We start from the raw sequence: 12,424 nt of genomic DNA, 5'->3' as shown, positions 1-12,424 counted from the left end.
GTGAACTATTCTGGCACACATACCTTGTCAATAATACTTACATGTGATACTAGGATCCTTGTATCCTAATTATACGTGTATAGTAGTGATTAGTGTGATTGGTCAATATTAGGGAGAGAGACACCAGTGCAGTGAAAATGTGAGTGATTGTTATGATCGATGGAAAGTAATTTATTTTCATATTTTTCAGAAATTTCAAGTAGTTTCAATTGACAACTCATTTATGACATGACCAATTACTGGATTATTTTCATTCCCCTGGGTAAATGTTATGATGAAAAATGAGCTTTGTTTAATAGGCTTTTGGATATAACAGACTATATATTGCATACGGAAATGGGAGTGTAAACTCAGTCATAACTGTGATGCCTTAATGCTTCCCAAGGTGAAATCATTTCAGTGTCATGGATGCACTTTCAAGCATCCTTATTTCATTCAATTCTATTCCGCTGGCAATTGTGATCGTTTAAGTGAAAAGATATATTGCGGCCTCGAAAGCTGCTTATTCTAGCATTATTGAGAGACCAGCCTTGGCAGGGAGATGTGACGTCAAGAGACTCGGTTTCATCAAGCAATTTAAGATGGGGTTTGGATAGAATGATGCTGTTGGATTTCATAATTTCTTGTTTCGTCTCTAAAGCTTTTTGGATATTGAATTACACGGCGTACAAAGATGTTGTTTAGGCTCAGTGTCTGATACAGTCACAAGTAGTGGCTACAAGGAAGAGACCTCTTCCATTAATGCATATTGACATTCCTCTCAAGCTCATCATATTTTCCATTTTAAAGGAAAAGTCCCCCTCGGAAATATTGAGTGCTTATTGGTGAAAACAAATTTTCTCAAGTACAAAAGTTAGGGTAAATAACCCTCTGAATCCATGCTGAAGTTGAGTAAATTTGCAAAATCTGATAACCTTCCAATAATTGGAACATGTGCAGTTTATTAGCATTCATTACACTTACACAATACTTTTTTGTTACTTGTGCATTAATTTAAAGAGCAAAATTTCCAATAATTTGAATCATAAAGTAGACTAATAATACACTGGTTACCTTATTCAATTCTGTCTCATTAAAATTACAATAAAGAGAACTTCTGTTTGTCTCAATTTTTGGAAATAGCTTGCAAATGATTAATCTATACTCCGAACTTACAGAGTACAAATCAGTGTTGATTGTTTGTTTTAAATCAATGACTTGGACTGAATTACTGTTGGAAACTTGGTCATGTAGTAGTAATCTTTAAAACCAAAATATATATAGAGGCCTACATCTAAACCTAGGTAGAGTAGGGTAGACTATCCCTTTAAGACTATGGAGATGTAATAACCAAGAGTCCTGAGGCCATGTACATACATTGTCTATGCTCATTCCCTTTTCGCTTGTCAATTGAATTGAAATGTGAATTTCACAATATTTCACAGCAAGAAAAGTATTGCTTTCAGAAATAAATGCATGCACGTTTGACAGAATCGGAAACCCGATGCCTCCTGATGTTTAATCACTCCAGAGTACTTTTGTTTTTCATTGGCCTCCTGATTTATGTTATTGAACTACTTATTATATTCTAGATAATATGCTGTAATGAGAAGATAATAATTCACAAAAACAATTTGGAGTTTGACTACCGGTATTGAAAAGCCTTGTAAACAAGCAAAAGTATCTTTAATGCAATTCTATGCCTTAATGACAACCAATATAACTTCATTAAAGCAGGTATTAAAACAATTGTTAAATTTTCAACAAAAACATTGTTTCCTTTTTTTGTAGATTGTGTCTGCTGTACAGTACTGTCATCAAAAACGAGTAGTCCATAGAGACTTAAAGGTAAGTTGATGTTTCATTCACTTTCTTTCATCTTATGCTTGAACACCCTAAGACCGTTTCATACTCCATTTCTTCAGTAATCTTTCCCTTAACAAATTTTCAGACTGCTCATTTCAGGGTGTTTTTTTCCCCTTTTTCATGTGTATTCTCTTGTATTGTGTTGTTTACAGTACATTTGATAATATTGTTTGTCCTTTCTTACTCCTCTCTAATGATGCCTAAATGAAGGCCTTTTATTTTCAAACCTTGATTACACAATGTGTTGTTTTCATGTTACTCTTGGATGGTTAATTTCTACTGAGAAAACTCATTCCCCATCATGGGCTTTCAGGTTTATCCTTTTTGTTTGTGGAAATGTAAGTTACATAGGAAAACGATATATATTCATCTTAGCCTTTAGAAGTGCACTTGTTTATAAAAGGATGAGGGAAATAATGTGAAGTAGGGCAAGGTAAAGCCCAAACTGAAATAGCCAACAGTTTTCATAGCTACTTCAAATTAAAATAATTCAGTCGTAAGAATTTCAATAACTTATTCTTCCTGAACAAAATGTAAGTGGTATATAAATAGAATGGTAGTAGTAGAATGATTTTTATTAGACAACTTCAAAATGGTAGCCCGAAAGCTAAATTACATTGCAAGTTTTACCAGTATTAAAAAGCATTTCAACAAAACTTAGATATAGACAAGTACACGTAATACACAATCGGGTAGATCATAACTAATTACATATTCCCTACTTGCAAACAAATTGATGATACAAATAGAATAGATTCGGCATTATTATTATTTCTGTAATCATTGTTAAGTGAGGAATATTCATATTTTAAATAGAAATTGAGGCTGATTAATTGAGTTATAACAAGTAAGTACTGAAGATTTGTTTAATTTCGAACCGTAATGCACATTGAATGTCTATAAAGCTACACAATATACAATACATAAATTACCGAAAGGGAGAGAAAAGGTTAGGTAGAGAACGATGTAGAGAGAGAGTTAAGTTAGAAAGAAAAACAATAAAAACAATAATAAATACTTATGAATAGTTATCCAGGATCAATCATCTGGTACATTTATAGTAGGTTTGTAGTATCTCTGGGAGTTGTACGTGTGGTTCTACATGAAGACTGGAAGGCCTTGACTGCAAACAGATAAACAAACCGCTCAGCCATGGGGCAATGAGGATTGCTTTTAAAGGAAGAGGTTAATGATTTAGCCCTGTATCTCATCAGTCACCCTCACCGGGCCCTAGCTGCAGGACTATGCTAACCTTGGGGGTAACACCCTACCCTACTCACATCCACACCCAACATCTAGGTCACAGTGTGGAGAACCCATTACCGATCATCGCTAGTCTCTTCTCCTTACCATTTTGCTTTAATTGCTGTCTCTTACAAGTCTATTCATCAGTCCTCAGGAGACTTTGAACCCTCTTCAGACAATGACCCGCTTTAGAGATAGTCCTTTGTTCTGAATATAAGGAAATATGAAACGTGAAACAAAAATGTATGCTGCATGTTCAAGGCATCTGTAAAATGATATCCCTAAAGGAGCTCATCAACAAAGAAATATACAAAAATAGTTTTGTTGAAGAGAACATGTAGTCCCAAAGATATGTTTGTTAGTTTTTCTTTTTCAACAAGCCTGCAAAGAAATGTTTATCTTTTCTTGTCAAAGCAACTTTTTAACTAAATTTTGGAGAAACTTCAAGCCACCTTGAAATGCTGCTCTATTGAATGTACATTATAATAAGAAAGATTATCTTTAAGAATAAAAATTTGAATCCCATGTGTCCTTTCTACTCTGACCAGTCTCTTCACCGTGATCTCTCTCCTCTATCTCTATCCTCTTTTCTCTTCTTTTCTATGTCTGTTACATTATCTCCTTTTTTCTGTTTTTGCTTTTTCGACCCCTGTCATCCAATAAGTTACTGTGTTGACATCACTCTCCCCCACCCTCCCCCCCCCCCCTCTCCCCCCCCCTCCCCCCCCCCCCCCCCCCCCCCCCCCACCCTCTCCCTCTCTTGGGCACTCAAGCACTTAATTAATATTCCTGCACCTCCTACCACCATTACCTTCAGTCTTCCTATCCTCCTCGGTTCCCTTTTGACATTTCCCATTGATCATCTTGAGTGGGAAGAATAGGTCCATAAACAACCCTAAATCCTACCACCCTCCTGTAGCAATTAACCGAGTCACAGTGTGTTCATCAACCTAATAAAGTGGATGACAAGTTTATGTCACTACTTTAGACTTTCCCTGAATTTCATCTTGTGCAAAGCCCAACCTTGGTTAGAACACTTTACTTAGCTGATCTCAGTCTTCCCTCTACTCCTTCCATCCCAACCTGCTATCCTGTTTTCAACCTGTGTTTTTCCCCTCCTCTCCAGTTGTTCTAGCGTTCTTATTAAGAAAATGACGGCTATGGTTCTTGAAATCCCCAGCAGTTTGATGGCTGTCTTCATTAACATAATGACTTACTTTTTGTCTCACAGCATACATTCTGTATTAGAACCTTGCTATCTGTTTTGGAATAGGAAAGTCATTAATTTAAGGTTTAAACGACTCTTCCACACCACCGCAGCTCCCTACTTAGTGTAATGGTCAGGTTTTCACACATGTAGATAATCATAGAATCCCTTTATAGTGGAGTGATTTGCACTGTCCTGCTTTGCTTGCTGAGTCTGGTAAAGCGCAGTCTGGGAGGGAGATGATTAGGCGCGCTGGAGACAGTTAGTTTGCACGTTTTGAGAAAGACAACATCAGTCCGGTGCTCTATGTTGATTGATGCAACCTGATGCACATCATCATGTTCACAAGAAAGAAGAGGCAATTTTTACCTTGTAACATGAGGAAATCTCTACAAGTGAAATCGTTCAAGAGATGTGCAAGATATGATAACGTTGGCAGTCTTGGATTATATGTGCAATTTTTTTAGTGCGAAAACTCTCTTGTGCTCCCCCCCCCCCTTTTTTTTTTAACTCGGTCTTATTTCATCTCTATTCACCTTTCTTGCCTTCCTCATTCTTAGAGTGCGTCCTATTTTATTTCTTCAAGTTTAAATTATCACCATTTTTCCCAGATGGTCACTTTTTATCCTTGAAATATACCTTAGTCTAAGCAAATTATGGATACTTGCTCGCCGTATTATTGAAGGATGTCTTTTTTGCCTCTTACTTCACTATTGATATCAGCTAATATTTCATAAGGTATATAAACTATCACGGATCGTGCTAGTATTTTTTGTTTTTAATTGCAAGATTATTTTAAATATCTCTTCATCCTTTTCCATTTGTCCTAAATAACAGGCAGAAAATTTACTACTTGACAAAGACCTAAATATCAAGATAGCAGATTTTGGCTTCAGCAACGAGTTCACGATTGGCTGTAAGTTAGATACCTTCTGTGGCAGTCCACCCTATGCAGCTCCGGAATTGTTTCAAGGCAAGAAATATGATGGACCCGAGGTGGACGTCTGGAGTTTAGGGGTCATCCTCTACACGCTGGTCAGTGGGTCATTACCCTTTGATGGACAAAATCTCAAGGTAAGTATTCTAGTGACTGACAGCATGGAAGAAAACTCTTTATATTTATACCAATCATGTGATAGAGTATCTGTAGTATCAATAGCAGATTTCTTTAAAAAACATTAATTTGTAGCAGCAGTAATATTAGGAAAGTGTTTGATAGGAGTTTTAGTAGTAAGATGTTTGAGGGGGTAGAGATTGCTGTAGAAATACCAAAAGTATCAGTGATTCTGTTTGTAGCAGCATTATGTAATACCCACCAGTGTTAGTTACAGTAGTCATAGCAATGAAATAAGTAATGATAGATACAAAGTATAGATGAAGAGACAGATGTAGAGTATAGAACATTTGACAGACATTGAAAGAAATCATTCTTCAGTAGAAACATATACTCCTTTTCTACATTTTGAAATCTTTAACTGAGCCATTTTTCAGGGTCTTTGATTAGATACTTTAATTAAACTCAAAGTAGGGAACTTAATTGTATACTTATTTCCTGAAATAGCTGTACAACATGTGTCTGTCGAAACCAAAACATGGTGAACATTGTGGTGTATAATACGTATTTCTAATTAATTCAGTAACCAGTCCCAATCTCAATTGTTTACTCAAACATACAAGCAAATTTGGAGAGCATTAATCTCAGTGTATTTCAAAAATGTCTGTCTAATGATCACACATTATTTAGACTATTACCAGGAGAGGAATGCTCATGTACTTGAATGTTATGAAAGCTCATTACTTTTTAGTTCAGTTTCATTTATACTTCTATTGAAAGTACACTTCTTATTTGTATATTAGGAAATAATGGTAATTATAATAACAGCATTTCTTTAATGTGCTCATATTCATGTAAAACTTATCTTATGTAGAGATCGCTGTATTATCCGCAACTTCAGTTCACATTTCCCCCTTTTTCATGCTTCATTGCTAAATAAGACGAAGCAGGAATTCTCATCAGTGGTATTAAACTCCATTATTGAGTTGAAGTAAATTGACTAAATACTCATTAAATGTTATAATTTAATTCAAATCTTAAAATACTAATTCAGTAAGTTACTCACAAAACAACAGAATCAGAATCAGAATAATGGGAAAGTTTGTTTGCCTTTTGATGTGATGAAATATACAAGACAGTAGTATTAGCACCCTATTCAGTTTCCATTCCTATTGAAATGATGATAAGCTTCTTTCTAATTCTTCACATTTTGTTTGTTTTTCACTTCACCTCCTTGCACCTGACAGGAACTGAGAGAGCGAGTATTACGAGGGAAGTATAGGATACCATTCTACATGTCAACAGACTGTGAGAATCTACTCAAGAGGTTTCTAATGTTGAATCCAGCCAAGAGAGCCATGTTAGAGGTATGTACGCATGTACAGACATCACACAGCAACCAATCTATTACAAAGAAACTGCTGCAGCAAAATGAAAAGATTTTAAGCCTTGTTCAGATATGCTGTGGTCAACTGCTGTATTTTTAACATACGATTATATCCCTGAAATATTGAATATAAATTGACTAATATTGTGCTTTCAAAAATATCTTGCACTGAAACTCATTAGTCTTTTCACAACAGTGCATTCACCCTTTTACCAGGGAGTGAATTGTTTTGATATCCAACATTGTTCAAGACCGTTCAAATGTGTTTGCTGAATACTTAGTAACTGATTTTTAGTGATTTTAGCTATGAAGTCTAGTTAGATTTTACAGGTCCTTGTGCACAGGGGTCCTGTAAATATCAAGCCCTGCATGGCATTCCTGGTTACTAGGATGAAAACACCTCTCGAATTCACACCCCGTCCCCAGCAAAGCTTCTTACACGTCCATCTATTTTACTGAGAGGAGTAGATGATTTATAGATAGATAAGGAGTCATTGTGCTGAATCAGGATGAATTTACAAGGAATAATCTAAATGCTAAAGTCACAGCATTCATATAAATATTGACATAAACAACATAGAAGTGTCGTAGTGGAGTGGTTTAAGCACTTGACTTGAAATTCAAAGGTCATGGTTCGATCCCCGACACAGCATTAATGTCCTTTGGAAGACATTAATCTTCATTTGCCACATTCGATCCAGGTGAGGTAAATGGGTACCGGGCAGGAATTAATTCCTTGAAATGCTGAAGCGCTGTAATGGCAGCTAGGCTAAAACCAGGGTAATAATTTTTATTATTATTATTATTAACATTCTCACTTTTCTCTTGTCTTGTGACTCGTGACTGTCTGTAGACGATAATGAAGGACAAGTGGATGAATGCTGGGTTTGAGGAGCATGAGCTGAAACCTCATCAAGACAACCAGGAGGACTTCTATGATGAGAGAAGGATAGAAACCATGACTGGTATGGGCTTCAAGAGGAAGGAGATTGAAGACTCACTCAGGAATCATAAGTATGATGAGCACTACGCCACCTACCTCCTCCTTGGAAGGCGGCATAGTGATGTAAGTCAGACAGGCAGGCAGGGTGTATGTACGTGGGCGTTGCATGCAAGAGAGAGTAGAAGATATCTTGTCACGAATAGCTTGTGAGAGGGCAATGTCTTTATTCCATAATTTTAGGGAGAGTTTGATGATATAGTTAGGGGATGAAGATCCGGATGAATATCTAATAGCAACCTCGGTTCCTCTGTGATAGTCCAAATGATTTCTGAAATGGGAGGGGTTGTTACTGGTGTTGTAGTGGGTTGAAAAAATTGAGAGGACTACAATCTGTTGATTCCCTGTTTGCCGACCTATAAGCATACACTGGCTTTCTCAACAGTCAGGTAAATAAACAATGCCACATAAGTGACGAAATGGATCAATTATTTGTGGCATTGTTAGCTTTAGCTTTGTGCTTTGGACAAGATAAAGCTCTTGAAACCATCTACATAATAGAATTGGATGAAATTAACCTCAACTTGCCAAGTTAATAAATCTTAATTTTGATTTTAACCTTTTCAAATTTGTTCTTCAAACTGTTCATGTCCCATCTCATACACCCCTCCTGTATCTATCAGCAGGCTGAAGATGCAGACTCTACGTCAGGCAGCTGTCTATCACTACCCCAGCGCACCGTGAGTGATCTGAGCTCCTCCATCACACAATCACCGTCCTCCCAGGGTAAGAAACAGCGCAGCATCCCATCCAATCAGAAAGAGAGACGATTTAGTCATGGCGGGGAGAATTACGGTCAGTTTTGGTTGGCATGTCATTTTGTGTTTGGTTGGACACTTCATCTCCACTGTTATCTTTCGTGCATTTTACCCAAGATTATTCTTGTGAAAAGACATGTACACCTAAGCACCTTGGCCTGTCAAAGGGCATGCAAGCAGTTCTATTGTATTATTTCAACAATTTATTACCCTTTTTTCAAAAAGTTATTTGGGTTTTTTTCTCCATCTTTTTTTACTTTATTTGCACGCAATGCTTTTGCCAAAGGAAACTTGAATCATGAGATTCTGCTGGGGCTTTGCGCTGAACCACTGCAATGACTTGATATTGGCATTACCCACCCCCCCCCCCCCCTCCCCTCCTCCTCAATCAAATATCAGAGTGTGTGTTCATATTATGTAACATTCACATTTATCTCTATATACGTGAGTGCTCAATACTATTCAATCAAATACACATATCAACCATAACTAGATTTACTCTGATAATCATCTGGGTGTACCCCATATCAAAAATTCATCCTTAGTAACAGTCCTAACCTAACTATATATACATCCGAGTCATTATATTTATTACTAAATAATGTGCTATTATGGGCGCACCCACCCTTGCAGTATCTCATGTTTCTTGTTTGTGCACTTCATTGGTGAAGAATGACAGTTAGTTATATTTCATTGGAAGTTAATCACTATCTACTACTTCATGGAAACATGTCCGGTAAACTGACCATCAACTGACCGATATTCTAATTCAATTGAGGTTATATTTTTGGAAATCTAAGATTGTATAATGAGTGTTATTGAGAGAACCATGTCTCATCCACAAATGCATTCTTCTGGTCTCTTTCCATATATACCTTCATCTCACCTACTCTCTTCTAGTCGTCAGGAAAAGAGGTAATGAAATCCATCAGAAATGCCAGAATTTCTACTTTTTAATAAATCTCATTCTTTTTTTATTCTTATAACTCTTCATCAAGCAATTCTATTGTGATGAATGCCTGCCTGTAGTATCATAGCTATTACTTACTGTAACTCTTGTCTGGTGCTTCAATTTCTAGTCAGTCATTTTTGGTGAGCCTGCTTGTCTTTGGATCTTTCTATGTATCCCTTAACCTCTTTAGTTTCTGGCTCTTGATAGCTACTTTCACTCTTTTATTCTTCTTAGATTTGAATGTTTTTAAAATCCTCTCTCTGTCTTTAAGTTCCTATATTTTCTCAAGCATCCACCTTTATACCATATGTTTAGCAACTGTCTATTGTACAGTTACTCATCAAATGTATTCTAATTAGTCATGTAACCAGCTCTTAATTCTTTTTCTTTATACTTATTTTCTGGATTGTATACTTCCCCATGTGTGTTTTGTTTTCTTTGTTTAAGCGTGTGTCGTAACTTGGTTGTTGGTGCTGTCATTCTCTGTGAGCTGTTTCTACTGTATTAGGACTTGACTGTAGATTTCTTTAACATTTGGTTATATAGTAAAGATGGACAGATAAGCATGACTGTAAATAGATTTTCACAAAACCACACATGAAATAACACATGTTTTTTGTCAACATTTGTAAACATTAGATTTATGTGCTGTATTACCATTTTAGACTGTTCTTGCATCATAAATACAAATCATTTGCTCTTACTAGTGAATTAAACACAAAAATAAGAGATAGAATACATGCACATGTACTGGTATCTCCCAGGATTAGATATCTTTCATTCAGATGAGACCATCCTTTCTGACACTTTTTGCATGTTAGATTTTAAGAAAAGTACTGACACTGTGAATGTAAAAAAAAATGGACGCTTTATGGAGCCGCAAAAATAAATGCACCCTCTGTATTAACCAGACATGCAATTAATTTTTGAATTTAAAAAAGTAAATGCTTTTAACAATTTCCCTTCATTGCCTCAAATATACAGTGATAATTTGATTAGCATGAGAAATTTACTTTAGGATAGATCATGTAGTTACGTGGTATGGTATTTCTCATTCTACATTTATTTTTATTTCTACAACTTCTCATTTGCTATTGTGAAGACTGTCTTTACTGATAGCCTTGACAAACAGATACCAGAGAAAAATCATGTAGCGACAGTTTGTAAATTAATGCGATAAATTGTGAAAAATCAAAAATCTAAAACAAATTACAGTCCAATAAAAGCAGCTATTTGTAGAGCCATTAACTTAAGTAGGGAAATATTTGAGCAAAACAACATGATTGCAAGTGTCAATTATAAAAATTATGAAAAAATGTATCAAACTTGATGAGCTTTGCAATAGCAGATGATTTAGACTATAGAACAAACAGATGTTTGAACACCCATTTCTCCTTCCCCAACTACATAAATTAAAAATATTGAGATATTTTAGTATTTAAAAAAATCACTTTGTACACTGCAGCTAGAGACATTAGTTATAAAATTAATTGAAAGAAGGACAATTTGTGTAAAAAAAGATGAATTGATAGAAAAACAAGCAAATTGAAAAGACAGAGAAATATTGATACTTGTGTCTTTGATTTTTTCCTCCCTGAACTAGTCATAACAAGGCCAAGTAAGTGATGATGAAATTAGCTATTACATTTTCAAATTAGTCTTATCAAATTCAAATTTTGGTGGCTGTAAATGATAGATCATTTGATTCCAACCTGCTTCTACATCATTCAAAGGAGAATAAAAGTACAGTGATAGAGAGCTGTGCTAAAGAAGAAAGACAAAGTAATTTATGCTTAGGCATGACTACGCTTTTGCTGCATGTGTATCAAACCTTGCTGTGAGGGTCCTTTAGCTCCAACAATAGCTATCATTTATACTATTCCTGCTTTCTAGTTTGAGATGCTAAAAGAAAAAAATAATACTAACCTGCTGTTAGCAGTCTAACCATGTTTACATCATATTCTGCCAGCTTAAAGATGAAGTTGAGTTCTGGTCATGCGATTGCATTGTGAATGAAGCGGTGTGGAACCGACCAGAAAAGGTTGAGCATCTAGCATATAAGAATTTGTGTGTATTGCAAGGTTCTGGAATCATCAAAATGATAAGAAATTTGGCCAAGTCTTGGTAAAGTTACAAACACTTGCACAGAAAGATGTATATGGGACTACACGAACAAGTGGCGTAAAAAGCCGGCCCCCCGATCTTTACGATGTTACATGCATATTTAGAATATGAAGGCATTTGAAGAGCCATGCTTTTCAGGGAACATGTCTTAACTGATGTTCTTCCACACTTGCATAATAAGAATGAGTAATGCTCACAAATTATTTTTCACCTCTTCCCAGAACTCAACCTTCTCTTTAAGCTTGTGCTTTGGATCCTAATACAAGGGTTTGACACTAACAGGGTCCACAACACTCCCCACCCCCCCCCCCCCAAAAAAAAAAGCTTTGAACAGCCCCCTCCCCCCTCCTCTCCCTCCCCATACACAAAGAAATACATGTAATACTGAACCATTCAAACCAGACCCCCTCTGAACAAAGTTAGTGTGGAGCCCTGCTAATACATTTATCATGCCAAGCATATGCTATAACATTAAATCATTGTATTGTATTAATTAATGGTGATGGTGGTGGAGGTGCTTTGGCGGTAGCTAAAATTAATGCCAAAAAGGGTGAATTTGCGCATCATAATGCCTGCTTTTACATGGAGGTATCATATTCATATAAGTACCCACAATGACCGTAATTCTCCCGTTCAGCTTGGTACTAAATATGCTCTTCTGATCATATTGCAGCAGAGTTAACAACATCATTATCGTTAGTGCTTTGCACTCATTTTATCATGCAAAGGGTAACATTGTGTCTTGAAGATGTGTGGAGCTCAAAGGGTGAGTGAAAAGAAAAGAAAACATTTTTTTCTGCTTACCTCTTCATCCTGTGTATCGTTTTTATTGCTTGATTGCTCTCTCTCTCT

At 36.1% G+C, this 12,424-nt stretch overlaps 1 protein-coding gene across 9 annotated transcripts in view; it reads left to right on the top strand.

Moving 5' to 3' along the window:
• Positions 1-12,424, top strand: part of LOC592325 (MAP/microtubule affinity-regulating kinase 3) — an 81,143-nt gene that overhangs the window by 51,750 nt on the left and 16,969 nt on the right. For 2 of the 9 annotated variants that reach the window (XM_791855.5, XM_011668423.2), the window contains exons 7-12: positions 1,771-1,827; positions 5,135-5,371; positions 6,599-6,718; positions 7,592-7,804; positions 8,365-8,464; positions 9,397-9,411. In XM_791855.5, coding sequence (XP_796948.3) covers positions 1,771-1,827; positions 5,135-5,371; positions 6,599-6,718; positions 7,592-7,804; positions 8,365-8,464; positions 9,397-9,411 — 742 coding nt within the window. Of the gene's footprint in view, positions 1-1,770; positions 1,828-5,134; positions 5,372-6,598; positions 6,719-7,591; positions 7,805-8,361; positions 8,534-9,396; positions 9,412-12,424 lie in introns of all 9 variants that reach the window. The other 7 variants (XM_011668425.2, XM_011668419.2, XM_011668420.2 and 4 more) reach the window with 6 other exon arrangements.

The sequence above is a fragment of the Strongylocentrotus purpuratus genome, unplaced genomic scaffold, assembly GCF_000002235.5.
Source record: "Strongylocentrotus purpuratus isolate Spur 01 unplaced genomic scaffold, Spur_5.0 spur5_scaffold_5, whole genome shotgun sequence".
Classification (NCBI taxonomy): domain Eukaryota; kingdom Metazoa; phylum Echinodermata; class Echinoidea; order Camarodonta; family Strongylocentrotidae; genus Strongylocentrotus; species Strongylocentrotus purpuratus.
Note: the sequence above shows the minus strand (reverse complement) of the source record. Positions and strands in the feature narration are given on the sequence as shown.